At 40.3% G+C, this 15,000-nt stretch overlaps 1 protein-coding gene across 2 annotated transcripts in view; it reads left to right on the top strand.

Annotated features, from left to right (window-relative positions):
* The window catches only part of LOC115230764 (acidic mammalian chitinase), a 59,512-nt gene that overhangs the window by 22,203 nt on the left and 22,309 nt on the right, over positions 1-15,000 (top strand). For both annotated transcript variants that reach the window (XM_029800907.2, XM_036513553.1), the window contains exons 7-9: positions 1,988-2,173; positions 5,137-5,256; positions 7,737-7,861. In XM_029800907.2, coding sequence (XP_029656767.2) covers positions 1,988-2,173; positions 5,137-5,256; positions 7,737-7,861 — 431 coding nt within the window. The remainder of the gene's footprint in view (positions 1-1,987; positions 2,174-5,136; positions 5,257-7,736; positions 7,862-15,000) is intronic.

Consider the following 15,000-nt stretch of genomic DNA (forward strand, 5'->3'; position numbering starts at 1 on the left):
TTGGTTTCATATCTAGTGTGAACTAGACATCTCTTCAGTTTCTCTAAACGATAACCGTTCTCTGCAAAGAATGTTTTTTTTTAAACACAAGAACGCCGGTGATAGTTCAAGAAATATTCCTCTTTAAAAAATTATGGCCGGGCGAGATGTCTTCCTTCGCTTGATAGATAGGTTTCCCAAGTAAAAATTTCCGAAAATGTGGACAACTCCCCACGGCTTCCGTCCTAGAATTCAGGTAGTCTCCTGGCTAATGTGAGTTCATAAGGATAATATATCTTTCTGCCATAAACAATTTACACAACTTTGTTCCATTGCGATAGGGTCCACAAGTTTCTAATAATTTCCTCCTAATGTTAAAAGGTGTATGGTCGTTCTTTAGGTGCCATACGTATGCTGCGAGTGCTGTACTGCTGCGTCTCTCCAGGACCCTGAAAGAATATCTGTTGTTGTTCAGGCGAATTTTAAATTTGGATTCACAAGATCCGACATAAATTTTAGCGTGTGTCCCTGTGTTGGCATTGATGTTACTGATATTTGTGCTGCTTCTGTTTGAGGCTACCTTTGCTTGGTACACTGTAGCCTCGGTGTTACATCGGCCGTCCACTGGGCATTCATTTCTAATCCTGCATGAACAAACTGCCTCTGTCTATGGTTTAGGAGTGCTGAGTAATTTTTTCTTAACATTGGGTGTACAACTGAAAGAGATTCTTAAATTATGTCTGATAAAGATCTTTCTATATTTGTGTGATCGCGTGGAATGCTTATCAACCAACCTAAGAAAAATCTTACCTACGCATGTCCGGATGTGTAAGGAGAAGTGGGGAATGAGCCATAAGGTCTTGTGGTGGCGTTTCCTTTTATGATTACTCAATCCTGCTATATATACTAATTCTCTTTGAACCCGCTGGCCGCTGAACTGCTCTATATTTTATAGGGTATGCTTTTCTCCTGATTTATGATATTGTAACGAAGATATGTGTGTGTACACACACACATGTATGTATGTATGTATGTATGTATGTATGTATGTATGTATGTATGTATGAATGTATGTATGTATGTATGTATGCTAATTCACAAAAAAACATTCCTTCAGAATCAGATTTCAAAGGGCAAAGATACAGAAGAAACTTGAATATCTGTCATTTGTGTTTTAAACCCTGTCAGTCAGCAGCTGGTCTTTAAAGTCAGTGGGGTGGTTGCACTGTGTGATAGGGTGTGCTGTGTGTGTTGATGGGATGGCTATCATCTCTCAAGATGAAGTAATCATCATCATGTATGTATGTATGTATATCGAGATGTTTTTCATACATATATATTTAGAATTTTTTAGTAAATCACTCTGCAATTTTCATATGCAGTATTAAGCTTAAAACTGAGCCTATTGTTTTCTTCCTCGCAATATGAAGAAAATATTGCATATGAGAGCCATCACTCATCGTAACGAAAGATATAAAGACATATCGCAGTGGTTCTCAATATTTTCAGCTTCGTGGAACAATGAAGAAAATAAATAATTGCTGCTACACTTGCTTCAAAAAGAAAAAAAGATATCGATATGAAAAAAAGATATCGATTAATGAAAGTTTATAAAAGAACTTTAAAGTTTAAAATCTCCAAAATGATATATGGAGTACTAATGGTTACCTTGTTTTATTAATTATATTTGCGTATCAAAATATTATGAATAACGAGCTTTAGAAATATTCAAACATTAATATGGATATTGTAACATCTTTTTTAAAAGCATCTATGGTGCTTCTATCTTCAACATAAAACGAACCGCTTGAGTACATCGAATAAATTGTGATATTTGTTATTATATTCACGTTATATGTTTATTTTAACAAATCTTGTATTAAGTAATAATGCCTTGATAAAAGCAATTATTTTAATATATTATAATGAAAATGTATTTTGATTTTTTATAATAAAAATACTTTTAAAAAACTGACTTTAATATTTTAATACATTCAAATAATTTCAGGAGGATGCTGCTGAGTACTGGCTATCAAAAGGTGCCCCAGCATCTAAAATGAATATTGGAGTTCCAACATATGGCCGGACATTTACTTTATCGAACCCTAACAACCACGGGGTTGGAGCCCCAATCTCAGGTGCTGGCGTTGCGGGAACATACACAAAGACAGAAGGTTTTATTGCCTATTATGAGGTAAATGATTCTTATCTTATGTAATCAATAGACAATCTTCACAATATCTATAATCAAAATAAGGTGACGAGCTGGCAGAATTGTTAGTACGCCGGGCGAAATGCTAAGCGGCATTTCGTCCGTGTGCACGTTCTGTGTTCAAATTCTGCTGAGGTCGACTTTGCCTTTCATTTTTTTCGGGTCGATAAAATAAGTACCAATTGGGCACTGGGGTCGATGTAGCCGATTTACCCGCTTCCCTAAAAATAGCTGGCCTTGTGCTAATATTTGAAATCAATGTTTTTATAAGCATAATTAGAAGGTGGAATGGCAGAATTTTAGAATAACTGATAAATTACTAGTGGGATTTATTTAGAACCTCGGCATAATCGTAATCTACGCCATCCGAAACGATTTGCAAAAATATCGCTAGGGACACACTTGCGTAGTTAAGCAAGAATTTCATTACTCCCTGATTTAAAATCCTGTCACTATCAGCCTTGCCTTTCATCCTTCCGAGCTCGATAAAATAAATGATAGTTGAGTGGATTTAATAGATTATTCCTTTCTTCTGGAATAAATAAATACCAGTTATATATTGCAGTGATTTATTTAATTGGTTATTCTCTTTCCTCAATAATTCTTGTCTTGTATCCAAGTCATAACATGATAGACTTAAACAATTACAAAAAAATGAAAGGCAAGCTTTGGCGACGACGTGAACCCACTAGGGAGGGAGGTAAGATATGATTATCTACCACCTGTGATGGAATTTGAACAATTGAAACCATATTTCATATATTAACATAAATTAAATTGATAAAAGTTGGTATAAAAAAAAGAGGAAAAACTATAGTTAAATGGTACTACTCGAGAGTGGGGTTAGAGTAACCATTACACCTCCATCCATTGTATAAACCCATTTTCATTCATTCGTTTCATGTTTTTTGTCTCCACGTGTATATCCTTGTGCCGTCCCCTCTGTGATCGGGCTTTTGTGCCTAATAAAAAAAATCAGAGCTGTGTAAAGCAGAGAGTTACGCATTGTCGAGTGTAATTACAAGTATTGCGTATCTTGAGTAGGACAGTTTGCGAGGACGTTATTGGATCTTTTCGGTTTGAACGGCGGTTTTTTCTAGCGGTGTCATATGAAATTGTCACCCATAATTATGACCCTAGTATCGATCTATTGCATTTCAATCTGTTTTAGGGTTAAGGTTAGTTAGGGTTAGTTAGGGTTAGTTAGGGTTAGGGTTAGTTGGGGTTAGGGTTAGGGTTAGGGAGGGTATCTTTTTTTCTTCACAAATGTAAATAAACCCAATCTGTTTCTTAAACGAGTGACATATTCATACGGCACAGAACGTTTTTTTTTACCTCAATAGACGTCATTGATTGGTTGAAATTGCAGAAATTGAAGAAGAAAAAACAACAAATATCTTACAAACCATAGAATTTTCTCAATAAAGCCAAGAAAAAAAGATATTTTATAAACACATTCTACCAGCATACGAAGTTTAAAAGTGTTTAATTACGTGGAAATTATTTTAAAAAACTGCCGTTCAAACCGAAAAGATCCACGTTATTTATTATCCCGTTATATCGTACATCAAACGTGCAATACAATAGTGGCGTCGAGGTTTCGAACAGTACCGAGGATTCGAACAATATTCTTTTCTACTCTCGGCGCAAGGCCCGAAATTTTTGGAGAGGGGTCAGTCGATTAGATCGACCCCTGTACGCAACTGGTATTTATTTTAATCGACCCAGAAAGGATGAAAGGCAAACTCGACCTCTTTCTTTACTACCCACAAGGGGCTAAACACAGAGAGGACAAACAAGGACAGACAAACGGATTAAGTCGATTATATCGACCCCAGTGCGTAACTGGTGTTTAATTTATCGACCCCGAAAGGATGAAAGGCAAAGTCGACCTCGGCTAGCAATTATACCACCGCTGCTAGGCAACTTTCGTCTGCTGTTGATACATTTTTGCCTTTTCTTTTAATACTGTACGTTTGTAAGAGATATTATCTCAAGACGAACACCGCAGCAATTTGGTTGTCCATGATTTATCTGCATTAAGTATGATACGTAGCTTGATTTATGCGCGCGCGTGTGTGTTAGTGTGTGTGTGTGCGCGCGCGTGTATACACACACACACACACACACGTCTTTGCAACGGATTCTATGGAGCTGAGGCTTACAAAAGGGACACAGCCAGCGTTCTGACTGCATCTGCACGCCGCAATACTCATCCTACAACTGATGAACAGAAACTTAGGCTCAATTCAGATGGCTATGTGAAGCTGTTGGACAGTATGGTCAAACCCTGGCTGGGAAGGGTTGCTGCTGGAAGGCCACATGTATGGAAGCAGGATTCCGCTCCTTGCTATACCTCCGCAGAGAGTCAGAAGTGGTTGTCGGAGAATTTCTACGACCTCACCACCTCCAATTTCGGCCTCCAGATTTCTCGATAACAATTCCATAGATTACTGTGTGAGGCGCGGTTGAGAAAGGTAAGAACCACTCTGGCTGCAACACCAAGGCCGAACCGGTGGCCAAGATCAAGTACGTGTTCGAAGATCTTCCCAGAGACACAGTGAAAAGCGTATGTACCAGATTCTTGAGCCGTCTTGGAGTTGAGGTGGAAAGTGAGGGTAGCGATTTTGAGTAAAACGTTATCTCCCAGTCATAAACTAGTTGATTTTTTTTATGAGTCGTGTTTTATTTTCTTTTGTGCAAACTGTCAGATTTAGCCCGAACAGCCTGAATTTATATATGTATATATATATATATATATATATATATATATATGTGTGTGTGTGTGTGTGTGTGTGTGTGTGTGTGTGTGCGTGTGGTGTGTGTGTGTGTGTGTGTGTGTGTGTGTGTGTGTGTGTGTATGCATGTATGTATGTATGTATGTGTGTATGTATGTATGTATCACTTACTAACATTTTTATCTCTCTTTTCTTTTTACTGAATAGATTTGTCATTTTCTTAGGAACGGCGGAACTACAGTTTGGGATAACCTCCAGAAAGCTCCGTACGCTTACAAGGGTGATCACTGGATAAGTTATGAAAATGAGAAAAGTCTTCAATTGAAGGTTTGTAAAATTCCCATATCAGAATTCGTACACAGGCACACACACACACACACACACACACACATACATACATACACACACACACATACATACACACACACATACATACATACATACATACATACATACATACATACATACATACATACATACATATATATATATATATATATATATATATATAAAACATACATGCATATGATTATATACATTTTCTCACAGAATGGTGATTCTCAAACAAGTATTTTGTAAGGAAAAGCTTAGAGAGAGCATAAGATGTATATCTAGTCCCTCCTTACAGATTGCCTCTCTTTCTCTCTCCCCCTCTCTTTTATCTTTTTTCTCTCTCCTCTCTTTTCTTTTATCTTTCTCTCTCTCCCACTCTCTTCTTTTACCTTTCTCTCTCTCCCCCTCTCTTCTTTTATCTTTCTCTCTCTTTCTACCTCTAACGTACACCTTATCAACTCTGCTGTACCCGAAGTGTCTTTTATATCACCCATTCTCTTCCTTTTATGCACAACAATCGACTGAACTCTTTCTACCCTCTAATACCTGCCCCTAACTATTCGGCTGATGCTCGTTACTCCTTTCTAACCTTCTCTAAACAGGAGTCAGACACACACAGCCTGCACATTCAAATCAAGCCAGCACTGTGTCCATAAACTGAGATCCGGGAAACATTCTCTTATGAGAATATTTCAGTCTTGTATCTTTCCACATCACTTTTACACAATCACTGCATTCACCATGGAAACAATCGCTTGCTTCATTCTCTCTGATCATGCATAAAATCTTCAAAATCTCTTGAAATGGCAGGCATTGCAATCCCTGGAGATCTCTTCTGAAGATCTCACGTTTATAATCTGACAATGGTATCTCAAAGACTAGCCTTTCTCTTCAGATCCGGAAAACACATCTGCTCCTTAGAACTGCAGACTATGCAAAACTCACTCCCATCGCCTTTATTCAGTCCTTTAAGCAATCTGTCAATTTTTCGAATTTGTAGGTTCCTTCTTTTCTTTCTTTGTAGTCTCTTACGCTGCAAGTGCTCTCAAGCCTTGCTTAGAACAAAATCGTATGAAAAAATGTTAAGTAGCTTGCTAACCAACCACATGGTTCCGGGTTCAGTCCCACTGCGTGGCATCTTGGGCGAGTGTCTTCTGCTATAGCCCCGGGCCGACCAATGCCTTGTGAGTGGATTTGGTAGACGGAAACTGAGAGAAGCCTGTCGTATATTTATATATATATATATATATATGTATGTGTGTGTGTGTGTATGTGTGTCTGTGTTTGTCCCCTAGCATTGCTTGACAACCGATGCTGGTGTGTTTATGTCCCCGTCACTTAGCGGTTCGGCAAAAGAGACCGATAGAATAAGTACTGGGCTTGCAAAGAATAAGTCCCGGGGTCGATTTGCTCGACTAAAGGCGGTGCTCCAGCATGGCCGCAGTCAAATGACTGAAACAAGTAAAAGAGTAAAAGAGTAACAACGGAATACTGCATGAATGTGCCACCGCTATACACATAAATGTGCTGCTGCTATGCACAAGCGAATGCACTGCTACTATACAAACAAAAATATCATGAACCGCATAAAATATAAGACACCTTGTTGCATGGTATGGAATCATACACCGATATACTGCAGCCTTTCGCCCACAGCTACTCAGTTTCGCAGCACCCGCCTCCTTTCTCTTCTACTTCTACAGCAATGATCTCTGCCCCTCGAAACAAGGCGGCGAGCTGGCAGAAACGTTAGCACGCCGGGCGAAATGCGTAGCCGTATTTCGTCTGTCGTTACGTTCTGAGTTCAAATTCCGCCGAGGTCGACTTCGCCTTTCATCCTTTCGGGGTCGATAAATAAGGTACCAGTTTCCAACTGGGGTCGATGTAATCGACTTAATCCCTTTGTCTGTCCTTGATTGTCCCCTCTATGTTTAGCCCCTTGTGGGCAGTAAAGAAATATATTTACATACTCCCTACACCCCAATTCACTGACGTTCGTTTCTCCTTCTTCCGTCACACGTACTGTAACTCTTTCTGAACTCTCACATCTCGCTCTCCCTCCCACCCTCTCACTATTTACAGTACTAACTACTGTGTTAGTTTCTTTGTTTCTTGATTGTTAACCTCTTGGGATTCACTTCTCGCCCGCACTTTCCCAACTGTCTTCAACATATATAGGTTTTAAATACACAACGGCAACAATTTTGTCGTCACAGCAGGAGGTATGCTTCTGAAGGATATAGATAGAGTCGCTCATCCTAACTAAAAATATATAAAAAAAATTCATTGCCTGATTTCGAAAGTCATCGACAGACAAATAAAAGACGGGGAAGAAATAAAAATCTTCATATAAAAATTGCCAAATATTTGTATTCCATTCATTTATATTTTCATAGCATTTGATATTTATTTCATAAAACATAAAGAGTTTCAGTCAAACAGACCGTAACAAAATATTCTCAATCTTATTACAGGTTGAATGGATAAAGAAAAGGGGTTTTGGTGGTGTAATGATTTGGTCTCTCGATTTGGATGACTTTGCCGGAATGTGTGGCGGACAGAAATATCCTTTAATCACATCTATAGTAAACGCGCTTTCGTAAGTGTTCTTTGATATTCTTTTCTCTTACCAATTCTTTAGAAAAAGAAAATAAAGTATTTTCTCAAAGAGCTCAAACGTTTGTCAGTAGAAATTTATACCCTCTCACGCCCCCGCTATATGAAAATATACATGTGTGTGTGTGTGTGTGTGTGTGTGTGTGTGTGTGTGTGTGTGTGTGTGTGTGTGTGTGTGTGTGTGTGTGTGTGTGTGTGTGTGTCTGTGTGTGTGTGTGTATGTGTGTGTGTGTATGTGTGTGTGTGTGTATAAATTAGAGAAGATCCACCTTTAAGCAATTCAACAATGATAGACTTAAATCATACCATATAGAAGAAATTCAAAAGTATGATAAAACATTTATCTAAAACTAAATAAAGTACTAAATAATAAATAAATAGTATATAATTAGTAAAGAGACTACACTATTTAGTACTTTATTTAGTTTTAGATAAATGTTTTATCGTACTTTTGAATTTTTTCTATATGGTATGATTTAAGTCTATCATTGTTGAATTGCTTAATGGTATATATATATATATATTATAATATATATATATATAATGGTATATATATATAGATTTCTATATATACACACACACACATATATATATATATATATATATATATATAGTCAAGACGCCATGATAGATCGTTAGCTACTACACGCATTTTTTTCTCTCCTTGTTTCTCTCCTTGTTTTTTTCTATGTATCTTTCTGTCGAAGAGCCTAGGCTCGAAACGTAAAAGACCTTTTCTGTTCCTGAGCGCTATACTAATACATTTGTTTGTTTGTACTCCACCTGCCTTCATCTTTTGTTTATTTTCTTAAACTTTCCCTTTATATATATATATATATATATATATATCTGCCGTCCTTCCATGCTCACAACACGTTGCGCTTCATTATCCATTTAAATCACCTCTTTCATCAATTTCTTTCCAATACCAAACTTCGTAAACTCCAATCACTCCTTCATTCCTTCACACCCGACGCCACTACCCCAACTCCTCCACTACCCTTCCCCCCCTGATAGGCTCCACCCACCCACACCTAACCCCACTGTCCCTCCAAACAACCCCACACACAGCTTCCCACTCCCTCCCCCTCAGACCTCCACCAGCTCTACCACCCCTCCTACTCCTATTCCATCCACCCCTCCTACTTCTATTCCATCCACCCCTTCTCCACTTCAGTCTGTTGTTACCAATCCCTCAGATCTTCCCCTCTCTGCGGCGGAACGCTCCCTCTTCAGTAGGGGTCTGCGTTTCATCCCCCTCACTCCATCCTGTAAGGAATTCCAGACGCGTGCTGATGTCCACAGCTTTGTGCGCCGCGTCCGGTTGGTGCGTTTTTCCGCGACATACCACCCGCATCCAACGAGGAGAACTGCTTCACTGACCTGGGCCGCCGACCATCCCAGTGGACGCCTTCCCCCAGCCAGTTCCAAGCAGTGGACCTTTTCGCGGGTGCCTGTCAGCGCGCGTTGGAACGGTTCAACTTCTCCAGGCGTCATTGCCGCCTCAACATCTCCCCGGCCGTGCTCTTGGCTCTTCGTTCCCTCCGACGGCGCGCTGACATTGTCATTAAACCGGCTGACAAGGGTGGAGCTGTGTGGTGTGGCGCGCGGACCTCTACAGGGCTGAGGCGCTCCGCCAACTCAATGACACCACCTTCTACTCCCCTCTGCCCTCTGACCCCACGCTTGGCTACCAACAGACGGTCTCCTCTACTGTCCACGACCTCATCTCGTCCTCCCGTCTCCCCCACACCGCATCCAACCTCATTGTCCGAACCCCACGCACCCCCACCATTTACTTCCTCCCCAAAATCCACAAACCCAACAACCATGGCCGCCCCATCGTTTCCGCCTGTAACTGCCCCACAGAGCTCATCTCAAAATACCTCGACCGTGTCCTTGCCCCCCTAGTGGCGTCTCTTCCCTCTCACATCCACGACACCAACCATGCTCTCCGGCTTTTCAACGCTTTCTCCTTTCCTCCCGGCACATCCAAACTCCTCTTTACAATGGACATCCAGAGCCTCTATACCGTCATCCCTCACCACGAAGGACTGCGTGCACTTCAACACTTTCTCGACCTCGGCCCCAACCCCGAACCCGACACCTCCACACTCATTCGTCTGGCTGAACTTTTCCTTTCTCTTAACAGCTTCTCGTTCGTTCGCGGGCGAGAGTTCGCAGGAGTGGCCATGGGAACGCGAATGGGCCCCAACTATGCGAACCTGTTCGTTGGCTATGTTGAGGCCCAAATATTCTCTAGTTTCACTGGGCCCACGCCCGAACTATACGGTCGTTACATTGACGACTGTATCGGTGCCACCTCACTCTCCAGCAAACATCTAGACTCCTTCCTCTCTTTCGTTCAATCCTTTCATCCTGTTCTCCACTTCACCTGCACTATCTCCAACACCTCTGTCCCCTTCCTCGACATTTCGGTCAGCATTCATCACTCCACTCTTACCACCTCCATTCACTACAAACACACAGACTCACACTCATACCTAAACTTCTCTTCCTCCCACCCCAAACACACCAAGCTTTCCATCCCCTATTCCCAATTCCTCCGTCTACGTAGGCTCTGTGGTGACGACCATGACTTTGAGACTCAGTCTCAACTCATGGCTCACCACTTCATCCTACGTGGATACCCCCTCACCACTATCCACACCGCCCTTGCCAGAGCACGTTCCGTAGACCGTGCATCTGCTCTCTCCCCCCGAACCCGCCTCCCTTTTCCCCTCACTTACCACCCCACCACCCTACCTTTCCGGCATCTCCAGTCCGACCCGACTACTTCACACCTCTTCCATAACCTACTTCTCCCTCGTTCAAACGAGCCCATAACCTACGAGACCTCTTGGTCCACAGCTTCTTCCCCGACCCTACCTCCCAACCTGGCTCGTTCCCCTGCTCCCACCCACGTTGCCGCACTTGCCCTTACCTCTCCAACACCACCCTCCTCACCGGCACCCATCATCGACTCTATCGCATCATCGACTCCTTCACCTGCAACTCCAGCAATATCATCTATTGCATCTCCTGCTCTCTCTGCCATTCCCTGTACATCGGACAAACGGGACGCCGCTTGGCTGACCGGTTCGCGGAACACCTCCGAGACATCCGCCTCGCGAATGACACTCCAGTCTCACGCCATTTCCGCTCCACCGGTCACTCCTTGCAACACCTGTCTGTGTTCGGATTGTCCTTGCACAGAGGCCATCCGGATTCCCGTTTGCGCCGTGAACAGGGATTAATATAATACGTTAGTAAGCCGGGCGAACTGCGTAGCTGTATTTCGTCTGCCGCTACGTTGTGAGTTCAAATTCCGCTGAGGTCGAATATATATATATATGTGTGTGTTTAGCCCCTTGTTCGTAGTAAAGAAAGAGGTATATATATATATATAAAGTTAATCCAAACAAGAAAGCACAAAAAAACACAACAACGCGAGAACGTGGAACAAATATAGTATTATTGGACGCTCAGGAAAGAAGGAAAGGAGGAGGGTTTAACGTTTCGAGCGGAGCTCTTCGTCGGAAACATAGGAGAAGGAAAGATCCAGAGAAGGAAAGACAGAGGGAAAAAAATCGGCAACGGTACACACGAGGTCACATATATATATATATATATATATATATATATATAATGTAAAGTAGGTGTTTATTAAAATACATCTTCAAAATTTAATAGAATGTACAGACATTATTTAATTCTTTTGTCAACACCTGTTTTCAAACTGACGTCCGTTCTCGTCCAGGCACTGCCGACAACGCGAAGCAATGGAATTGCAAACATCTCGAAAGAATTCGTTTGTGTGCATTTTTGTTCAATGGCTGCTCTCAAATCAGCGACAGTTGCAGGTTTCATAGTGTAGTATTTGTCTTTTAGGCATACCCATAAAAAAGATCCAGTGTTGTGAGGTCTAGTGAACGCGGAGGGTATTCAACGAAACCCCTTAGTCCAATTCACCTGTTTGACAAGATCTCATCAAAGGAAGGATCTAACATCGCGATGATAGTGTTGGGGTGCCCCATTTTGCTGAAAATAAAACTCTTCATCTTCAAAGTTTTCTCTAATGCTTGGCAGGACAGACTGTTGCAGCAAGTTCAAGTAAACGGGACCAGTCACGAAGCATCAAAAAAGAATGGTCCAATTAATCCTCTTCATGATACGCTACACCACACTGTAACTCCTGGTAAATTTAACATGGTGTTCCACTATAACATGCGGATTCTCAGGTCTCCAGTAGGTGCGATTGTGGTGATTAATTGAACCATTTAATTTAAATGTAACCCAATCCCTCATCACAATCTTTGTTGGAAAGTGTGCATCTTCTATATATCGTGCCAAGTACCACCCACAATACTGTACTCTTCGGTCTGAAAGTATAGAGAGGCTTAAAGAATATCGAACACTTATAAATGGGCTTAGCGTAAACATTCAATTCATAGTGGAATATAGCCATCAACAACTTCCTTTCCTCGACATCCTCATTAAGAAATCTAACAACGAAATAGAAACAGATATATATATATATATATATATATATTATATATATATATAAGCCTACGGACTCCAAGCAATATCCACCGTTTAACTTATGCCACCCCAGACACACTAGAATGAATATTCCCTTCAACCTAGCAAAAATGATTTGTATTATAGTTTCTAATGCACTCGACTACATGAATTAAAGGATACACTCGACTATATGAATTAAAGGATACACTCATCACCAGGAACTACCTACCATCGCTAATTGACATATGCTTTCAATGTGCCCTACAACTCAACATCCACGAACTAAGACATCCCAAATTAAAGAAGGATTTACAACCAAAAACCCTACCATAAATCTCCACACACAACCCTCTTAACAATGAAGCCTTCGACACTATCTTTCAAAATATTCCCCTGCTAAAAGGGGACCACAGAATGAATTTAATACTCAAGACGCACACCATCATAAAAAGCAAGAGACAACCCAAATCTATGAAAAGTCTCCTAACACAAGCCTGAATGCGCTCAACAACACTGAAGCCGTCAGTAAAAAATTGCGGAATACCCAACTGTGATATATGCGTCAATCTAATTGAGGGATTAGAGTTCTCTTTCAAACAGGGACAACGTTTCACAGTGAAAATCAACTTCACATGTGCTTCGGAGAACTTGATATACGTACTAACCTGTTCTGGGTGTCGAGAGCAATACATAAGCCAAAGAAAAAACAGTCTACGTCAAAGGATAGCTCTGCACAGATCCCAGATCAAAATTCCGAGAAACAGAAAAATAGCATTCAGCGAAAAGTATCCACGTTTGCGCCAACTCAGCTTCAGAATTTTCCCCCTTTATCAATTCAGGGACAATACAACCTGTAGTCAACGAATTAGTAAAGAGTAGTTCCTTATCACAAAATACAAACCCCTTTTGAATGCATCCGCAACAAATGACATATTCACCACGACCTTAGAATAACACCCAGGCAAATATTAAAAACGACACATTCAAAAGAGATATCTCAAGAATCTATTCAGAACAATACCAATCACTACTACCATCCACAACGAATCACTTATAAGTCACTTGACCATTTAACATCCTGCTACTGTCATACCACACCCGCATTCTTTTCTTCTTCTTCTTCTTCTTCTTATTATTATTATTATTATTATTATTATTATTATTATTATTATTATTATTATTATTATTATTATTCAGTAGTTTTATTTTTATAGCGTGCTTTCACTTCACTACCGAGCAAAGCTCTGTGTGCCTTGGGTATGTGCTGTGATTTGTTGTGATGCTCTGATGGTTATTGTATGGAAAGTGTTCTGCGTAGGATGTGTACAGTGCCTAGTAGTGCAATTTTCTGTATGTTATATGTGTTTGTAAGTCCTGGTGTTTTTGTTATGTATTTGTCTGAATATTTTTTTATCATGCCTAATGCACCTACTATGATAGGAATTGTTTCTGTTTTCAGATTCCACATTCTAGTTACCTCTATTTCCAGGTCTTTGTATTTTGAGAGTTTCTCCATTTCTTTTAGAGACACGTTGTCATCTGCCGGTATTGATACATCAATTAGAAAGCATTTTTTTTCTTCATGATCTCTGACAACTATATCTGGTCTGTTGGCCTTAATTTCTCTATCTGTGTGTATCGGCATATCCCAGAGTATGGTTGCTTTCTCGTTTTCTGTGACCTTTTCTGGTGTGTGCCTATTATTATTATTATTATTATTATTATTATTATTATTATTATTATTGAGTGAGTGAGCAGTTCATGCCATCAAATATACGAAGCCCAATATACCCATCATGACTACCCGTCTGATAAAGGTACACCAGGCACATGCATCACAACCATATGTGCGCGACATGGTGATCTCATATCAAGATAAACAGCACATGACCTTGCAGGTGGGGCCCAGTTAGAATTTTCTACAGGTTGAGTAGCCCATCCCGCTCAAACGGTCCCTGAATAAGGGTTGTTTAAGGATGTTGAAAGAACCACCCATGTTTCCAGAGGTGAACTATTCAAACCCCAAAGAATCCCTCTCAACACATGGCTATGATGCTCCCCAACTACTTCTGCTCGTGATCAGAGATGCACATATCGTCAGCCACTAAGGGACATGCTCAACTGGTTAAGGTCAAACAACTGACAAGCAAATCTGTGGTATTGAGCAGAATATTTGCTGTAGCCCATCTTTTATACCAAGACAAAACAATGTACATGATAACACTCCCAATCAGTTATGATCAGAAGCCATTGGAGCCACTGCCTGGTACTGCATCAGGGCATTATTATTATTATTATTATTATTATTATTATTATTATTATTATTATTATTATTATTATTATTATTATTATTATTATCTGCCACCTCCTTACTCTACTACTACTGCTGCTTAAGCAATCAAAGACAAGAATTTATATCAAACTAGTTGCTGCTAACTGCCTAAAATCCACAAGAGAAAACAGAGAGACAATGACAGGCAGAAAAAAGGAAAATGTCCCTTGTATTTGAAAACTATGGAAATATTATTTTTAAAAACATTTCATTTAATTTTTCCACAATTTAATTGGTTTACATACTTTATATATATACATACACAC

Source organism: Octopus sinensis, linkage group LG2 (genome assembly GCF_006345805.1).
Source record: "Octopus sinensis linkage group LG2, ASM634580v1, whole genome shotgun sequence".
Taxonomy (NCBI): Eukaryota; Metazoa; Mollusca; class Cephalopoda; order Octopoda; family Octopodidae; genus Octopus; species Octopus sinensis.